The following is a 12,717-nucleotide window of genomic DNA, read 5'->3' as shown; positions in this document are numbered from 1 at the left end:
GCAAGAAATGCTCTTAGCAGGGGGAACAGCAGAACAAAGGCTGTGGGCAGGAATCAGCCTGGTGTATTTCAGAAATGCAGATAAGAAGTAGCAGGAGGCAGATCCCCTAAGGTATGAGTAACCTAGGAATACGGACTTTAAGTGTAAAAACGAGCCATTATATTCAAGGGTCTAAACAAAGATGGAATGAGACCTGATTTTGCTAGTTTACCTGTAAGATAAATTCCAGAAAAGAATGGCTAGGTCAAAAGGTTTGTGCAATTTAAGTTTTGATAAATACTGCTAAAATAACTCAAAAAAGCTGCAGCTACTTATATCCCTATCGAAAACATACGTAGAATACATGTTTCTCCAAACCTTAGCAATAATGGATGTTACTTTAAAATCTTCGCTAATAGGTGAGAAACCATTCAAATGTGGCTCCAAGTTTACTTTAACTTCTCTATATTAAATATTTCTCCATATTATATATTTTAATTTTTCTATATTAAGAGTTTTCCATGACTACTGAAGACAGGCCAGGTAAATAATATAAACAGGACAGCTCTATGTTCTGTTTATAAGGTAAGACAATCTAAAAACATATCTCATCTCTGGCATGAAAAAACTATGCTGAAAAGTGACAGTAGTTTAATATTCATGAAATCTTACTTGTTGTTACTCTTTTTCTAGTGCAAAAACTACCTACTAACAAAGTTAATTCCATTGTCTCACAATGCAGGAGGATTTAGGTGAGATGATGAATATACACCTTTGCACACCTGGGTGAGAATATTTTGTTCTGAGTTCTTAGAAGTTGCTTTGCTGAGACAAAGATTTTTTGCAGTTAAAATATTAATAGGTATAGCCACACTGTCCTCCAAAAGCTTTGTACCCATTTCTGTTCCCACCAAAAGTGTGACAAGTAGAAGACAGCGGCGTCCTTTACATTTTTCAATTATCTCAGTCCCCATAACCAACATTTAAGAATGTACAAGTTGTGAGATGTGAGTAATTATTTATTAAAACAAGTATAAACTACTAAAGCAGAAGATCTTAAAACAAATTTGGTGCACTTTTATTTGACTAATTACATTTATTCAGGTGATACAAAACTGATATGCTAAAAAGAGGAAAGAACAAGATACTAACAGAACTATTTGTAAAACTTTCTTGCCTTATTCATCTACAAATCTTTTGTAATAGATGTTAATATGCTTTGAGACACAGTAAAAGGTACTATAAAAATAAAAAAGTACCACTACTAAACACAGAAGCAAAAATTTAAATTTCAATACTTACAATCATCTAGATCTAGAAGTGAAACATCTTTTGTAACAGGCTTTCTATCTTGCTTTGTTCTTTTTTCTTTCTCCTATAAAATAAGAAATATTTCATTTATTGCATGTTCTATTTAAGAAACTATGAAGTAGTCCTAACCGTTTCAAAAAAACATTTTTCCTCTGCTTAGTTTTCCAAGGAGAGGAAAATTAAGCTAAACTTCTTTATGGTTATACAAAATGGCTTTTTGAATCAAAATTTTTATTTCAGTTAGCATACAGTATTTCCTCTCCATCACGCAAACTATTAATGATTTAAAAATATTTTGTGTTAAAAGATTATCAAGGACCTTCAGAAGAAAACTTAAAGGGAAATAATTATTTTATAATCTGACAATTTTTTGCTAACATAAAAAATGTAATGTGGCTCTTCGGTAGAAAGCATACATTCTTAAAAATAATTTTCAAACAAGTTGATTTAAGAAAAAGAATCACTCAAAAAACATATGCTTAGCTCTGAGATTATTAACGGTTTGTGACAGATTAGCTTTGCTGAGATGTAGTTTGTGATAGGCATTGTACCACATACTTTATATTTCTATACTGGGCGTGTTAGACTTCTTTTGCAGAAGGTATTCATTAAAATCTAAAGATGACATTTTCAGGCTACTGCTCTTTAGGGTTGAAAAGAATTCATTTCTTTCTTCATTGTTTTTTTTTTTTTTTGAGGAGAATAAATATTTCAAAACATATTTGCACATAATTAGGGCTTCCTCTACTTCAGATCTGCTTGTTCGGTCTATTATATTTTTGAAATGTGGATAACCATGGACTAGAAAAAAAATGCCCTTAAGTCTGAGATGTTTAGAGTTTGCTTAAAGAGTAAGAATAAAATGTGTGATCTTAAAAAAAAAAAAAAAGGGGTAAGGTAATTGCAGCACTGAGTAGCATTATCAACAATTAAAGACCAACAAAGATTAGGGTGTTAAATAGATGTATTCAGGTCAAAGTCACTTGTCTTTTTACAATCTATGCTTTTTTTTTTTTTTACATTAAATCTTCTCAAATTAAAGGCCAAAACTTAAGTTTTTGCTGAAATGGTTTTGTTCATTCATTTATTAACAGATGGGCATAGAATTTTTAATATACGTCAGATTCTATACTAAGCAATGGAAGTAACAAACCCAAGAAAGACATAGTCCCTGCCTTCAGATAACTTACAATCCACCAAAGGAGTTTATAGCTTATTGTTTATGGGAATTATTACAAATATGTTTGAAGTATTTCTCTAACTACAGAAAGGTATCGTTAAAGCAAAAGGTACATTATCATCGTTTAAAGCTTACAACCATGTTAGAGCTGCTATTACGGTGCACATACATGAACAAGAGCAATACACCAAATTATAGTTTAGGTAACATTTTTAATGATTTTAAGTTCTGCTTGTTTTTCCCTTATGCCAATACTCAGAAAAAATGTTTTCAAGGATCACACAATAATAGTCATTAAAACACTAACTAAAAACATCAGCATTGATTTTCTTCCTCAAAATAACTGTCTCTGCCACTGAAAACTACAAATCAGATGGGTTTTAATTTTCATTAGTTATTTAAAAACATTTGCCCTCTCTCCATGCCTCAAGTGAATACCAATTTCTTGGACTAGGTGAAAAAAAATAGAAGAAATGTTAGTTTTGAAGCTGAAATATAAAAGTTACAAGTCACAAAAACAGTGAGAAAGAAAATGCCATCTCAACTAGAATATCATTCCTGTGAAGAAAGAAAATATAACAAAAAGAGCTCATCACCATGTGACTCATCAAAATGCTATGCTGAGCACAACGGGTGTAGCTTCCTATAAGCTACAATGGTGCATGACTGTCTTTAGGGAACTGTAACCTCCCCACCTGAAAAATTAGAAAACTAGCAAATCAAGATAGAGTTAAAGCTGGAGGCAAGTCTATACTTTATTTTCTACTTCACAGCTAAGAGTTTGTAACAATATCTATTAAATACACATCAGGTCACATACAACAGAGAACAGAGCTGCATGTGAAATTGGTATAAATCCTAAAACAGAAAGAAAAAAGGTTCTAAAAAGGACAGAATTTCATTGACTTTCTGAGAACAGCAAATAATGGGTGACTGAAATACAACATTAGCAACAGATAATGGTCATTTCTACTAAATTGAAAAAGCCTTGCATTCTGAATCAAGGTTTTAAAAAGCTTCATGATGTGTTGGTACTCCTCTCTTATATTATATTTCATTTTTCATTTTAAAAAATCCATAGTAAGTTCAAAACATTTTCATACTTAAAGGATATACTATAAAAATAAAAATCTGAATTCTAAACAAAGAAGTTAAGAGCCCTATTCCATCAAACATTTCTCCATTTGCAATTCATCTTGGTAATAGAGACAGAACCTGGGTAAATGCATATAGGACTTGAGGCAGGAGATTTTTCTTGCTCAATGCATAATTCATGTGCTCCGCCTGCAAAGTGTGTAAAATGAGAATTTCACACCGCAGCATGAGCCATGGAGCTGCAGAGAAAAGGCAGATGAAATCATATTTTACTGTGTGAATTTTATTTCTTACCCTCCCAATATTTATACAAAACCATCATTGACAAACCAAACACATTGACGGATCACCCACTGTTTCCATTGTGTTAGTACTTGAGAAGAGATCAGGCAGAAACACAGACAATTTGTTTTTGTATATTTTTTAAATAGAGAATTAGGTTTTTAACAGCTGAGTGACTGTATTAGACTTTTATAAGGACAGCAGTAACTGATCTTAAAATCTCACTACAAAAATACCTAGTTATCAATTCATCATCTTCAAATCTCCATTTTGTTTCAATGGTATTCGATTATACACTTCAACACATCAACATTTTCAAAATGAAATACAAAGTCACAGGGTAGAGAAACTGATTTCTATTTAATATATTGCATTTCAAATAACAGATAAAAGATCCTGGAAATTTTTAATAAGCTCCAAATAATACAAACAAAAATATTCAATAATGTAATAATGTATCTGTAAAGATTTTTTAATGTATTATGCATGTTTATTTTCATGCTGATTTAAAAAAAGAGGCAAGTAGAAAAAAAGATCTGACACAACAAGCATCAAATATGCTTCCTAAGAGGAAACCACTGTAAAGAGGTTTGAAATTTAAAACTATAAAACAGGATAAGTGATAAAGTTTGTCAAACCCATATTGTGCTTTGAAATCAACAAAAATTCAAGGCTAATTTTTAGCCTCACAGGGCAAGATATTTGCATGAAATATTTTCAATTAGAATTACCAACCAAGGACAATTTAATGACTCTCTTGCCTTCAAGTCATCTAACAAATTTGATTTAAAAAATCTGAGGCTCGCACTTACACTGTGCTCTAAAACAAAAGTACATTACCAGTAAATTGAGACTTCTTTTAAGTTAAAAATTAGTCTAAACTGTTAAACAAATCTTTCCTATTAGATAATACATACTTCAGTAAGAAAGCTTACTTAATGGCATTCACTTTTATTTAAAGATCTCAATTGAAGTGAAATGCTATTTCTGTTCTAGAGAACTTAAAATATGAACTAAACCAGGAAAGATATAAATTGAAAGAGGCAAGGCTTTGAATTGTCAGAGTAAAAACCAATATTCTACAATGTTCACAAAAGTTATATAATTGCAACATACATAAATACTTGTAAAAAACACAAGTTAAGCTTGTTTCTTATATCTCAAATAGGACAGAAAACCAATCAGAAAACAGTCCTTTCACTCTTATCCATGATCTATCTCAGATCACGTGCCAAATTTTCTTTATCCCCCATTATTTGGGGCAAAAGAATTATTTCATAATATAGGTTAGACTCAAATTAAAATATTTCTCTATTACATGTATTTCAGGCACACACACAAATAAAAATATGCTTGCCTATTAAACTAAGTATAACTGAAGAAAAGATAATTTTCTTTGGTCATTACTGACAATATCTGATCTCAAAGACATCTCAGAATCAATAATACAATCAAACAAACAAACAAACAAACAAACAAACAAACATGACACCAGAAAGTGTGACTACAGTTTTGTGTCTTATGTATATGTTGGCTGGGTCATGGTACTGAATGACAAATACTTGAGGAACAGTGGTTCTCGGTCTTTGACTATCCCTACACCTTCCATATGAGTAATACCCTCTCATCGGTAACATTTTTTTTTTATTCCATGCAGTCATTCTTAACTAGGAGAAGCAGAGGGATAACCATCTGATATGTGGACACTTTTCTCTAGCTTGAATTTTCTGTAAAAAGAGAAATGGTGTAAAAGGAAGAACAAAGACACAGAAATGAGAAGGCATACAGCATATTGAGAGAGCCACAACCAGTCCATTGGAATTCGAAGACAAGCAACACAAAGGAGGGTAACACTGGAAAGGTAGGTTTGGCCATGCTATCCTGAGGGGTTTACTGAACTCACACGACAATGGTAATGTGAACATTAATCTGGCACCTGTAAAAAAGTACCGGAGTTGAGCAGGCGTCTGAGAATTACCAACAGCAATGGCCTATGAGTGAGGTAATGAAGAGTTGATCTAGAATGGTGATGGCAGGAAGAGAAGAAACAGAAATGAGAAATAATACACGGAATCTTTAAGATTTGGCAACTGTGTAAAAATACAGGATGAGGGAGGATTCAAAGACAATCCTGGGGCTACAGATCTGGGATATTAGAAAGAATGCTGATACCAAATGGTAGAGCATGTCCTCTTATGGCTATATTAGGAAAACCAGTAGCTCCTGAGAAATCCGAGAATTTGGTTTGAATTTGGGGGAGGGGGGAAGTTACAGCTGTTGTAGGGACTTAGAGATGTTCTTATGAAAGAATTCACACAAATGTTTTAGCTGAAGCTATGGGAGTGAATGAGGAGGGATTTGTGGAGAAAAAGACTAAAAGTGCAAAGGAGGCAGATGATTATCAACAAAACAAGGTCAGAAAGAAGCAGGACTTATTTTGGTTAGTGGACAGGGACAGCCTACTCAGAGCTACATCCAAAGAAAAAGGAGGGTAATAGAGAATGTGTGTGAAGAAGCAGAGAGCGGCAGGAGACGCTCGCAGCAGTTGGCAGCTCAGTCTTCTGCAGCGAGTGGATGAGATCACAGGCTTCAGGTAAAGGGTCATCCCTGAGTGTTGACTTATAACTCGAAAGGTATAAAAATAGTTAGAAAAAATACAGGAGACATGTAAGAATTATAAAAAATTTTTGGTTCCTTTGAGTATTAGTATTCTATGATGCTAATATTGTTGGTCTCGCATGGAATTAATGTTTAAGTTAAAAAATGTTAACACTGCTGTTTTATAATTATACCATGCTTTACATTGATCTTGCACATTTGATTTTTTTTTTTTTATAATGGCACTTGAAAGAAGTGGAGCATGTATTAACATTTCTACTTTATAGACGAGGAAACTAAAGCATAAAGATAATATCTTCTAATAACCTATCTCATAGGACCACCATAAAATGAACTGCTTTCAAAGCCATACATGTAGGGTACCTTAAGGTCTAATTTCCATGCTCGATATCCCCAAGACACATTGTCCATTTGTAAGAAATGGAAGAGGAAGAGTAAAAGTATAGATTTAGTTAGGTTGTGTATTTAAGGGATATGAATTTTCAGCACTAACATAGTGTCATGCTAAATTAAGGTAAAGCACCTACCATCTGCCTTCATTACTCATAATTTAGAGCAGAAGCCACAATACTTGGTGGAAGGAAGACTTTTCTACAATTATAGAGTTGCCCATTATTAGAAAATTAGTATACTTGTTATTGCATGGTATACTCCAAATCACTCAGGAAGAAATAGAAAGAAAAAAATAGTTATAGTGGCACCAAGGTAGAGAATACTCCAATTGATAATTAAAACAATCCCATCTGTCCATTATAGACAGGAAAGGCATTCTAATATAGAGAAAATTAGCTACATAAGCAAAACAGAGACATGAAACTATCAATATGAGTAACGTCTGTATTTCTCAAGTCTTGGCTCATTGCAATACTTCAGAATATTATACTGATGTTGTACAGTAAAATATTTTCAATTAGTAATAACTTTAATCCGATGACTGAAAGTCTGTGCCAAAGAAGAAACAAATTGAGTTGTTAACTTGGGGTACCTCTGTGACTTTCTGATGGGGTCCTAAAGCCCTATTTCTTATACTATATAGGCACTAAAGTCTGGAATTTTTCAACTTTTACGAAACTTCATAAGAATAATTTTAATTCCACTCACTTGACAGCATTGATTTCTTGTTTGGTCATTTTTTAAAATACTAATTTCTTATTCTGGGTTGTACTTACTGTTTAAGGCTCCTTTATTTTAAATAAGCTTTTGTATAATTTAAGTAGGAAATGAGAGGATATCAAACTCACTATGTGATAAACTTTTATACAAGGCCATAGTAACAAACCTAAAAATCTCTAAGATTTTATATGATTTTTTGAAACAGAAATTTCAGATTACATACTATATATAGACACAAATTTTAAATATAAATTCAAGTTTAAAATAGGTTTTACTATATTCAAGAATATTTAAAATAAGGTAAGACAAATACTAGCCAATTTTTAAACATGCTTAGTTTCAACAATAAATCTCTGAATAGAGGAGGGCAATTATCTACTTCAACGAATTTATTTTCATCTTTGGCTACTCAGATGGCTTACTAAAGAAATGAATAAGCATAGAATAAATAAATAAATGGGTTAAAAAGAAAGCAAATTCAATTTAAAAGACAAGATTTGATCATATTTTCTACATATGGAATAATATAGTTTATTTATCAAAACTACTGCATTTGACACCTCACAACATGATTCATTTAAAGGAAGGGAGCAATAAATAATGATCAGAAAGGTATTTATTAGGTCTAAATTTTATATTAATAACTTTGTTTTGCAATTTATACTCCTTTTTTTGCTAAGCAGACAAAGTTCTAGGTTAAAAATATATCAAAAAGCATTATCATTATATAAGTGATTCTTTGTTTTTAAATACGAAACTACTGCATTTTTGTTAATTAGCTAAGGAATAAATATCCTTTGATTAAGCCTTTAAAATATTCTATTATTTAAAGTACCCAACATTTTTTAAAAGGGTATTTAGTCTCAAGTTCTTCTGATGCATGTACATTTACATTCCTTTACTCAATACTGTGTCTGTGACTTCCTTTTACTTCTCTTTAGCAAAAGCTTCCTTTGTGATATTTTAGCCAAGAACAACAACGGCCACACTTATAAACACTGAGTTCTCTAATTTTGGTGGCAAAAGAGGTTGTTAAAAAAGGTTTCTAACTCCTCTGCAGGGCTGAGTTATAAAGGAAGCAATTATCTAGAAAATATTGTATAAAATCACCAGTGTGGGTGAATGAAGATAGTGTTTATTTTAGTTGTCAGTGATGGCAAATTCCTTTCCTAGTTTCTTGATTTTCTACAAAACATTAATTTTCAGGGATATTTATTCTGAATGGGGAAAGCCTATAAGAATATTTACTTTCGATTACAACAAATATGTAACCTCTTACCTTAGTGACTTTTCTGGATTCCAATTCATTTTCTGACTCTAATTCAGAATCTGAAGAACTTTCTTCTATTGAACTAGATTCCTCATTGGAAGAATCAGAAGTTTCAGATTTTTCATTTTCCTTCTCCTCATCTTCAGAATCACTATGCATAATAATAAAATGTGAATATCAACTTTAAACCTTTTATAGAAAGAAGTTTAAGTAGTTTTAAAACATCAAATGGCAAAGGTTGCCATCTGTCTATTTTGCCTTTACTAAACCTTTACTAAAGAAGAGTATTTCATGGAGAACCATTTCTTCTTAGTATATAAAAAGATGAAAAAAGTAGTTTTAAAATCCCAGAACGTATCAGAGAAATAGTAATAAAGGTTGTATTATCTATAAACAAATAAGTCAGAACCCATTCGAAACCAATTATACCACATCACACATCCTCACACGAAAAGGTCATAAAATAATATTAAAAGATACCTCGAGTAGAAAATAATTAATAATGAAATTTTGATTTATCAGGAATATACATTAGGAGCTTCAAAAATACTTAGGCTAATTTTAAAATGTAGTCTCAAAACACTGTCATACAAAAGTTTAAGTATTTATACAATTACTTTTGCTAAAATAAAATAGACTTGCATTTTATATTTTTCTGTCCAAGAAAATTACTTACATGTGTTCCCAAATAAGATCCTAAAACATATATGAGAAAATGCTAACTAGTTCAGAAGAGAATGTCTTACTAAAAATGTAAGATAAACAAATACAAAATTTTAAATACCAAATGATCCATTTAACGAATATGTGATTGCCCACCATGTGCTGGGACTATGTTAGATGCTGAGGATAACAACTATTATTAGTAAAATATAGACAATTTCCATGTGCCTTCCTTAGAGAGTTTATTGTCTGCTGGAGGACACAGAGAAGTTAGGTGGCATTGAAAATTAAATATGATAAGTAATAAAAGTATAGTGTGTCATGAAACCATTTGGAGGAGCATCCAAGTAAACTTAACCAAGATTGGGAATGCTTCCTAGAGGAAGAGACACATAATTTGAGCAACTGGAATAAGGCAGGCAGAAAGGTAGGAAAGTAGTTCTCCAAGGAAATGCATAACATATAAGGTAGCCAAAAGGTCTCTCGGGGGAAGAGAGGTGCCTTGTAGTCTTTGCTATTTTCTCAAAACAGAAGGTCTCGCTCTCTTTACTGTGTGTGTATTTTTAAGAATCTAGTTTGTATCAGGCAGAGTTAGGAACTTCATACCAATCATCTTATTTAGACATTCCAGCATATTCTTACTGGGTGCATTATTATATTATCCTATAATATTCAGGAAAGTTAAGTAACTTGTTTAAGAACACAGAGCCAGAAGGAGCAGAACTAGAATTTGAATTCGAGTCTGTCTTACTCTAAAGACCATATTTTCCCTATAACACCCTACTATCTCCCTCCTAATGAAAATACTTTGGTCATAAATAATTATGATTACCAAAGAATGGTTTTGAAGGTACTTAAATCTCCTCAGCTTTAAACAACTATCATACAGTTATATTGGCAATGGTTAAAAAAAATTCTGAGACAGGCAGAAAAACACATGGGGAGGGAGAGTGGTAAGGCAAGGGAAGAATCGATATTTCCTAGAATTGATTTTTGTGGAGGAAATATGATTTCTGTTTATTAAAAATGGAGTCATGGTAACATCTCAGAGCACATGTAATTACATGTGATGACTAAACAATATGTTGTTTTTACCCTTGGCAAAGAGTAGCAATTTATTATCCCCAATTCAATGGTTAAGACATGTACTTAAAAATACAAGGCTTCAAAAGCATCTGAGATTCTCTTTGACGTAATAAACAATTCTTTTAAATTCAAACATGGGTAAAGAGAAAAGTCCATTTCTGAAGGAAAAAATAATGAAACTAATCTAATTTGTGATTATAAATTTCTATCATACTGACTTTTGCTGTCTGAAAAGATATTTAGTTCACTGAACCAAACTTTCCCTTCCTAGAAATGATACCTTTTATAAACTAGGAAATCATCTAGGTAATCGGCTGTTCTGATATTAAGCCAAAAGTACAGAATTTCTTTCAAAGAAAAGGCTATTATGGACCAAGTAATTCCTTTGTTGCGACAAGTGAATAATTCTGAACATATTTAACTTCTAGCTTTTAAGACAGGATTTTAAAGGTAAAGGTGTTATTTTGTTATGCATCACTCCATTTCGATGGGTAATTATTGTTTACCTTACTGCTTAGAGTTTCAGATGTTAATCTAATGAAAAGAATTTACTGGTAACTAGCTTTTTAACTTTGCAATGATGAAAAGCCTGTATTAATTTAACCTACAGATTTCATTTGTTCTGAACAGGAAAAACAATATAAATCACTTTTAAAATCATTAAATCCTGACTTAAATTAATAAAGTCATAATTAGGGCATTATGCTGTGTTTGTTATGGAAGTGGCAGGGCGAGCTGCTTTAATTACTGTCTGTAATAAAAGGAGCAGAGAGCGTACTGCGCCCCAATCAGTGCTGTCAGCCACGACTGAGCTGGGCTGCAAGCTCATCAAGGGAGCGGGCAGCAGGCTCCCAGGGAAAGGGCCATCATGTCTGCAGAGGCCACTCGCTGACAGCAGCGAGGAAAACAGACTCTTACAATCCAAGGTATTAGCCCCAATTACTCAAAATTTTAATGACACTTTAATACAAGATAATGTTGTTGATAATGGGAGATCTTAAAAAGCGCTAACACTTAAATATCTTATGACTGTCTTCCTTCACAGCCCTTGACTCTAATATTTGAATCATAATCTTTTTAATATAACATTATTTAGAAAAATCAATTGTCTTAGTTACATAATGGCAAAGTGTTGCAGGATTTAATTTTAGCCCTCAGCAAAATTGCTACAAAAGGTAATTAAGTGTTTCATATCTACCGCTTGATCATTTAACTCAGTCTTCCAAGGTTATACCAATTTTCAAAATGTAGCCCCAAGATTTGTTCAAGTTCAAAATGAAAACTAAGCATTATAAGTAGTAGAATAATGTGAACTAGTATTTTAAATTAACTTTACAAGACTTAATATCTGGGAAAAAATGCACACACTTATTTTCTAATCCACTCTATGAATTGAAGGGAAATACAGAATATATTTTGAAGGAAATTCTGACAAAATAATTTACCCTTTTCCTTGGGTTTTGGAGTTCTTGTCTCTTCTGGTTTCTACCTCTGACTCACTTCCGCTCTCGCTCTCGCTCTCACTGGAGGAATCCTCGCTGCTGTCATCACTGCTGTCTCCTTCCTCATCTTGTTCTCCGCTTACACTTGCAGACTCACTCTCTGAAAAAACAGAACCAGAAGCTCTTTGATTCACAGCCATTTAATGACACAAAGGACACAAGTAACTGTCAATAGTCATCACAAATGAAACCACACTCCAATCATTCAGAGCGCTGGAATCCTACAGCAAGGTGAGCATGGAGGGACTCCATAAGACACATAAGGGGCTATGATAATGAGTAGGGAAAAGCAAAGGAAAGGTGAACTAAGTCAACTGAATTTAAGACCCATAAGTATCTAGACGACTGGCAAAACTTTTTTTTTGTTAAATGACATAAGGATGGCATAAGGATGAAAAAATAATTTTTAATTCTTCTATTGATAATAGGAAATTTTATTTAGAGAAGAAGGCAACTGAATCTTCTTAAGAACAAATTTTGAGAGGGAATGAGCCATGCAAATCATCTCCAAGAATTTCTAAATTCAAAGGCAATAAGCAAAATTACTAATTAATAAGTTATTACTTATTTTAGCTAGCATAGGAGTTTTCAGTAGGTCAAGATATGATAAAGTTACA

General features: G+C 32.5%; 1 protein-coding gene across 1 annotated transcript in view; it reads right to left on the bottom strand.

Annotated features, from left to right (window-relative positions):
• AP3B1 (adaptor related protein complex 3 subunit beta 1) overlaps nucleotides 1-12,717 on the bottom strand; it is a 206,305-nt gene that overhangs the window by 68,168 nt on the left and 125,420 nt on the right. Inside the window, exons 19-21 of the mRNA XM_016118856.2 lie at nucleotides 12,044-12,200; nucleotides 8,859-9,000; nucleotides 1,282-1,354 (exon numbers count right to left, since the gene is read on the bottom strand). Coding sequence (XP_015974342.2) covers nucleotides 1,282-1,354; nucleotides 8,859-9,000; nucleotides 12,044-12,200 — 372 coding nt within the window. The remainder of the gene's footprint in view (nucleotides 1-1,281; nucleotides 1,355-8,858; nucleotides 9,001-12,043; nucleotides 12,201-12,717) is intronic.

The sequence above is a fragment of the Rousettus aegyptiacus genome, unplaced genomic scaffold (assembly GCF_014176215.1).
Source record: "Rousettus aegyptiacus isolate mRouAeg1 unplaced genomic scaffold, mRouAeg1.p scaffold_m13_p_8, whole genome shotgun sequence".
NCBI classification, from domain to species: Eukaryota; Metazoa; Chordata; class Mammalia; order Chiroptera; family Pteropodidae; genus Rousettus; species Rousettus aegyptiacus.
Note: the sequence above shows the minus strand (reverse complement) of the source record. Positions and strands in the feature narration are given on the sequence as shown.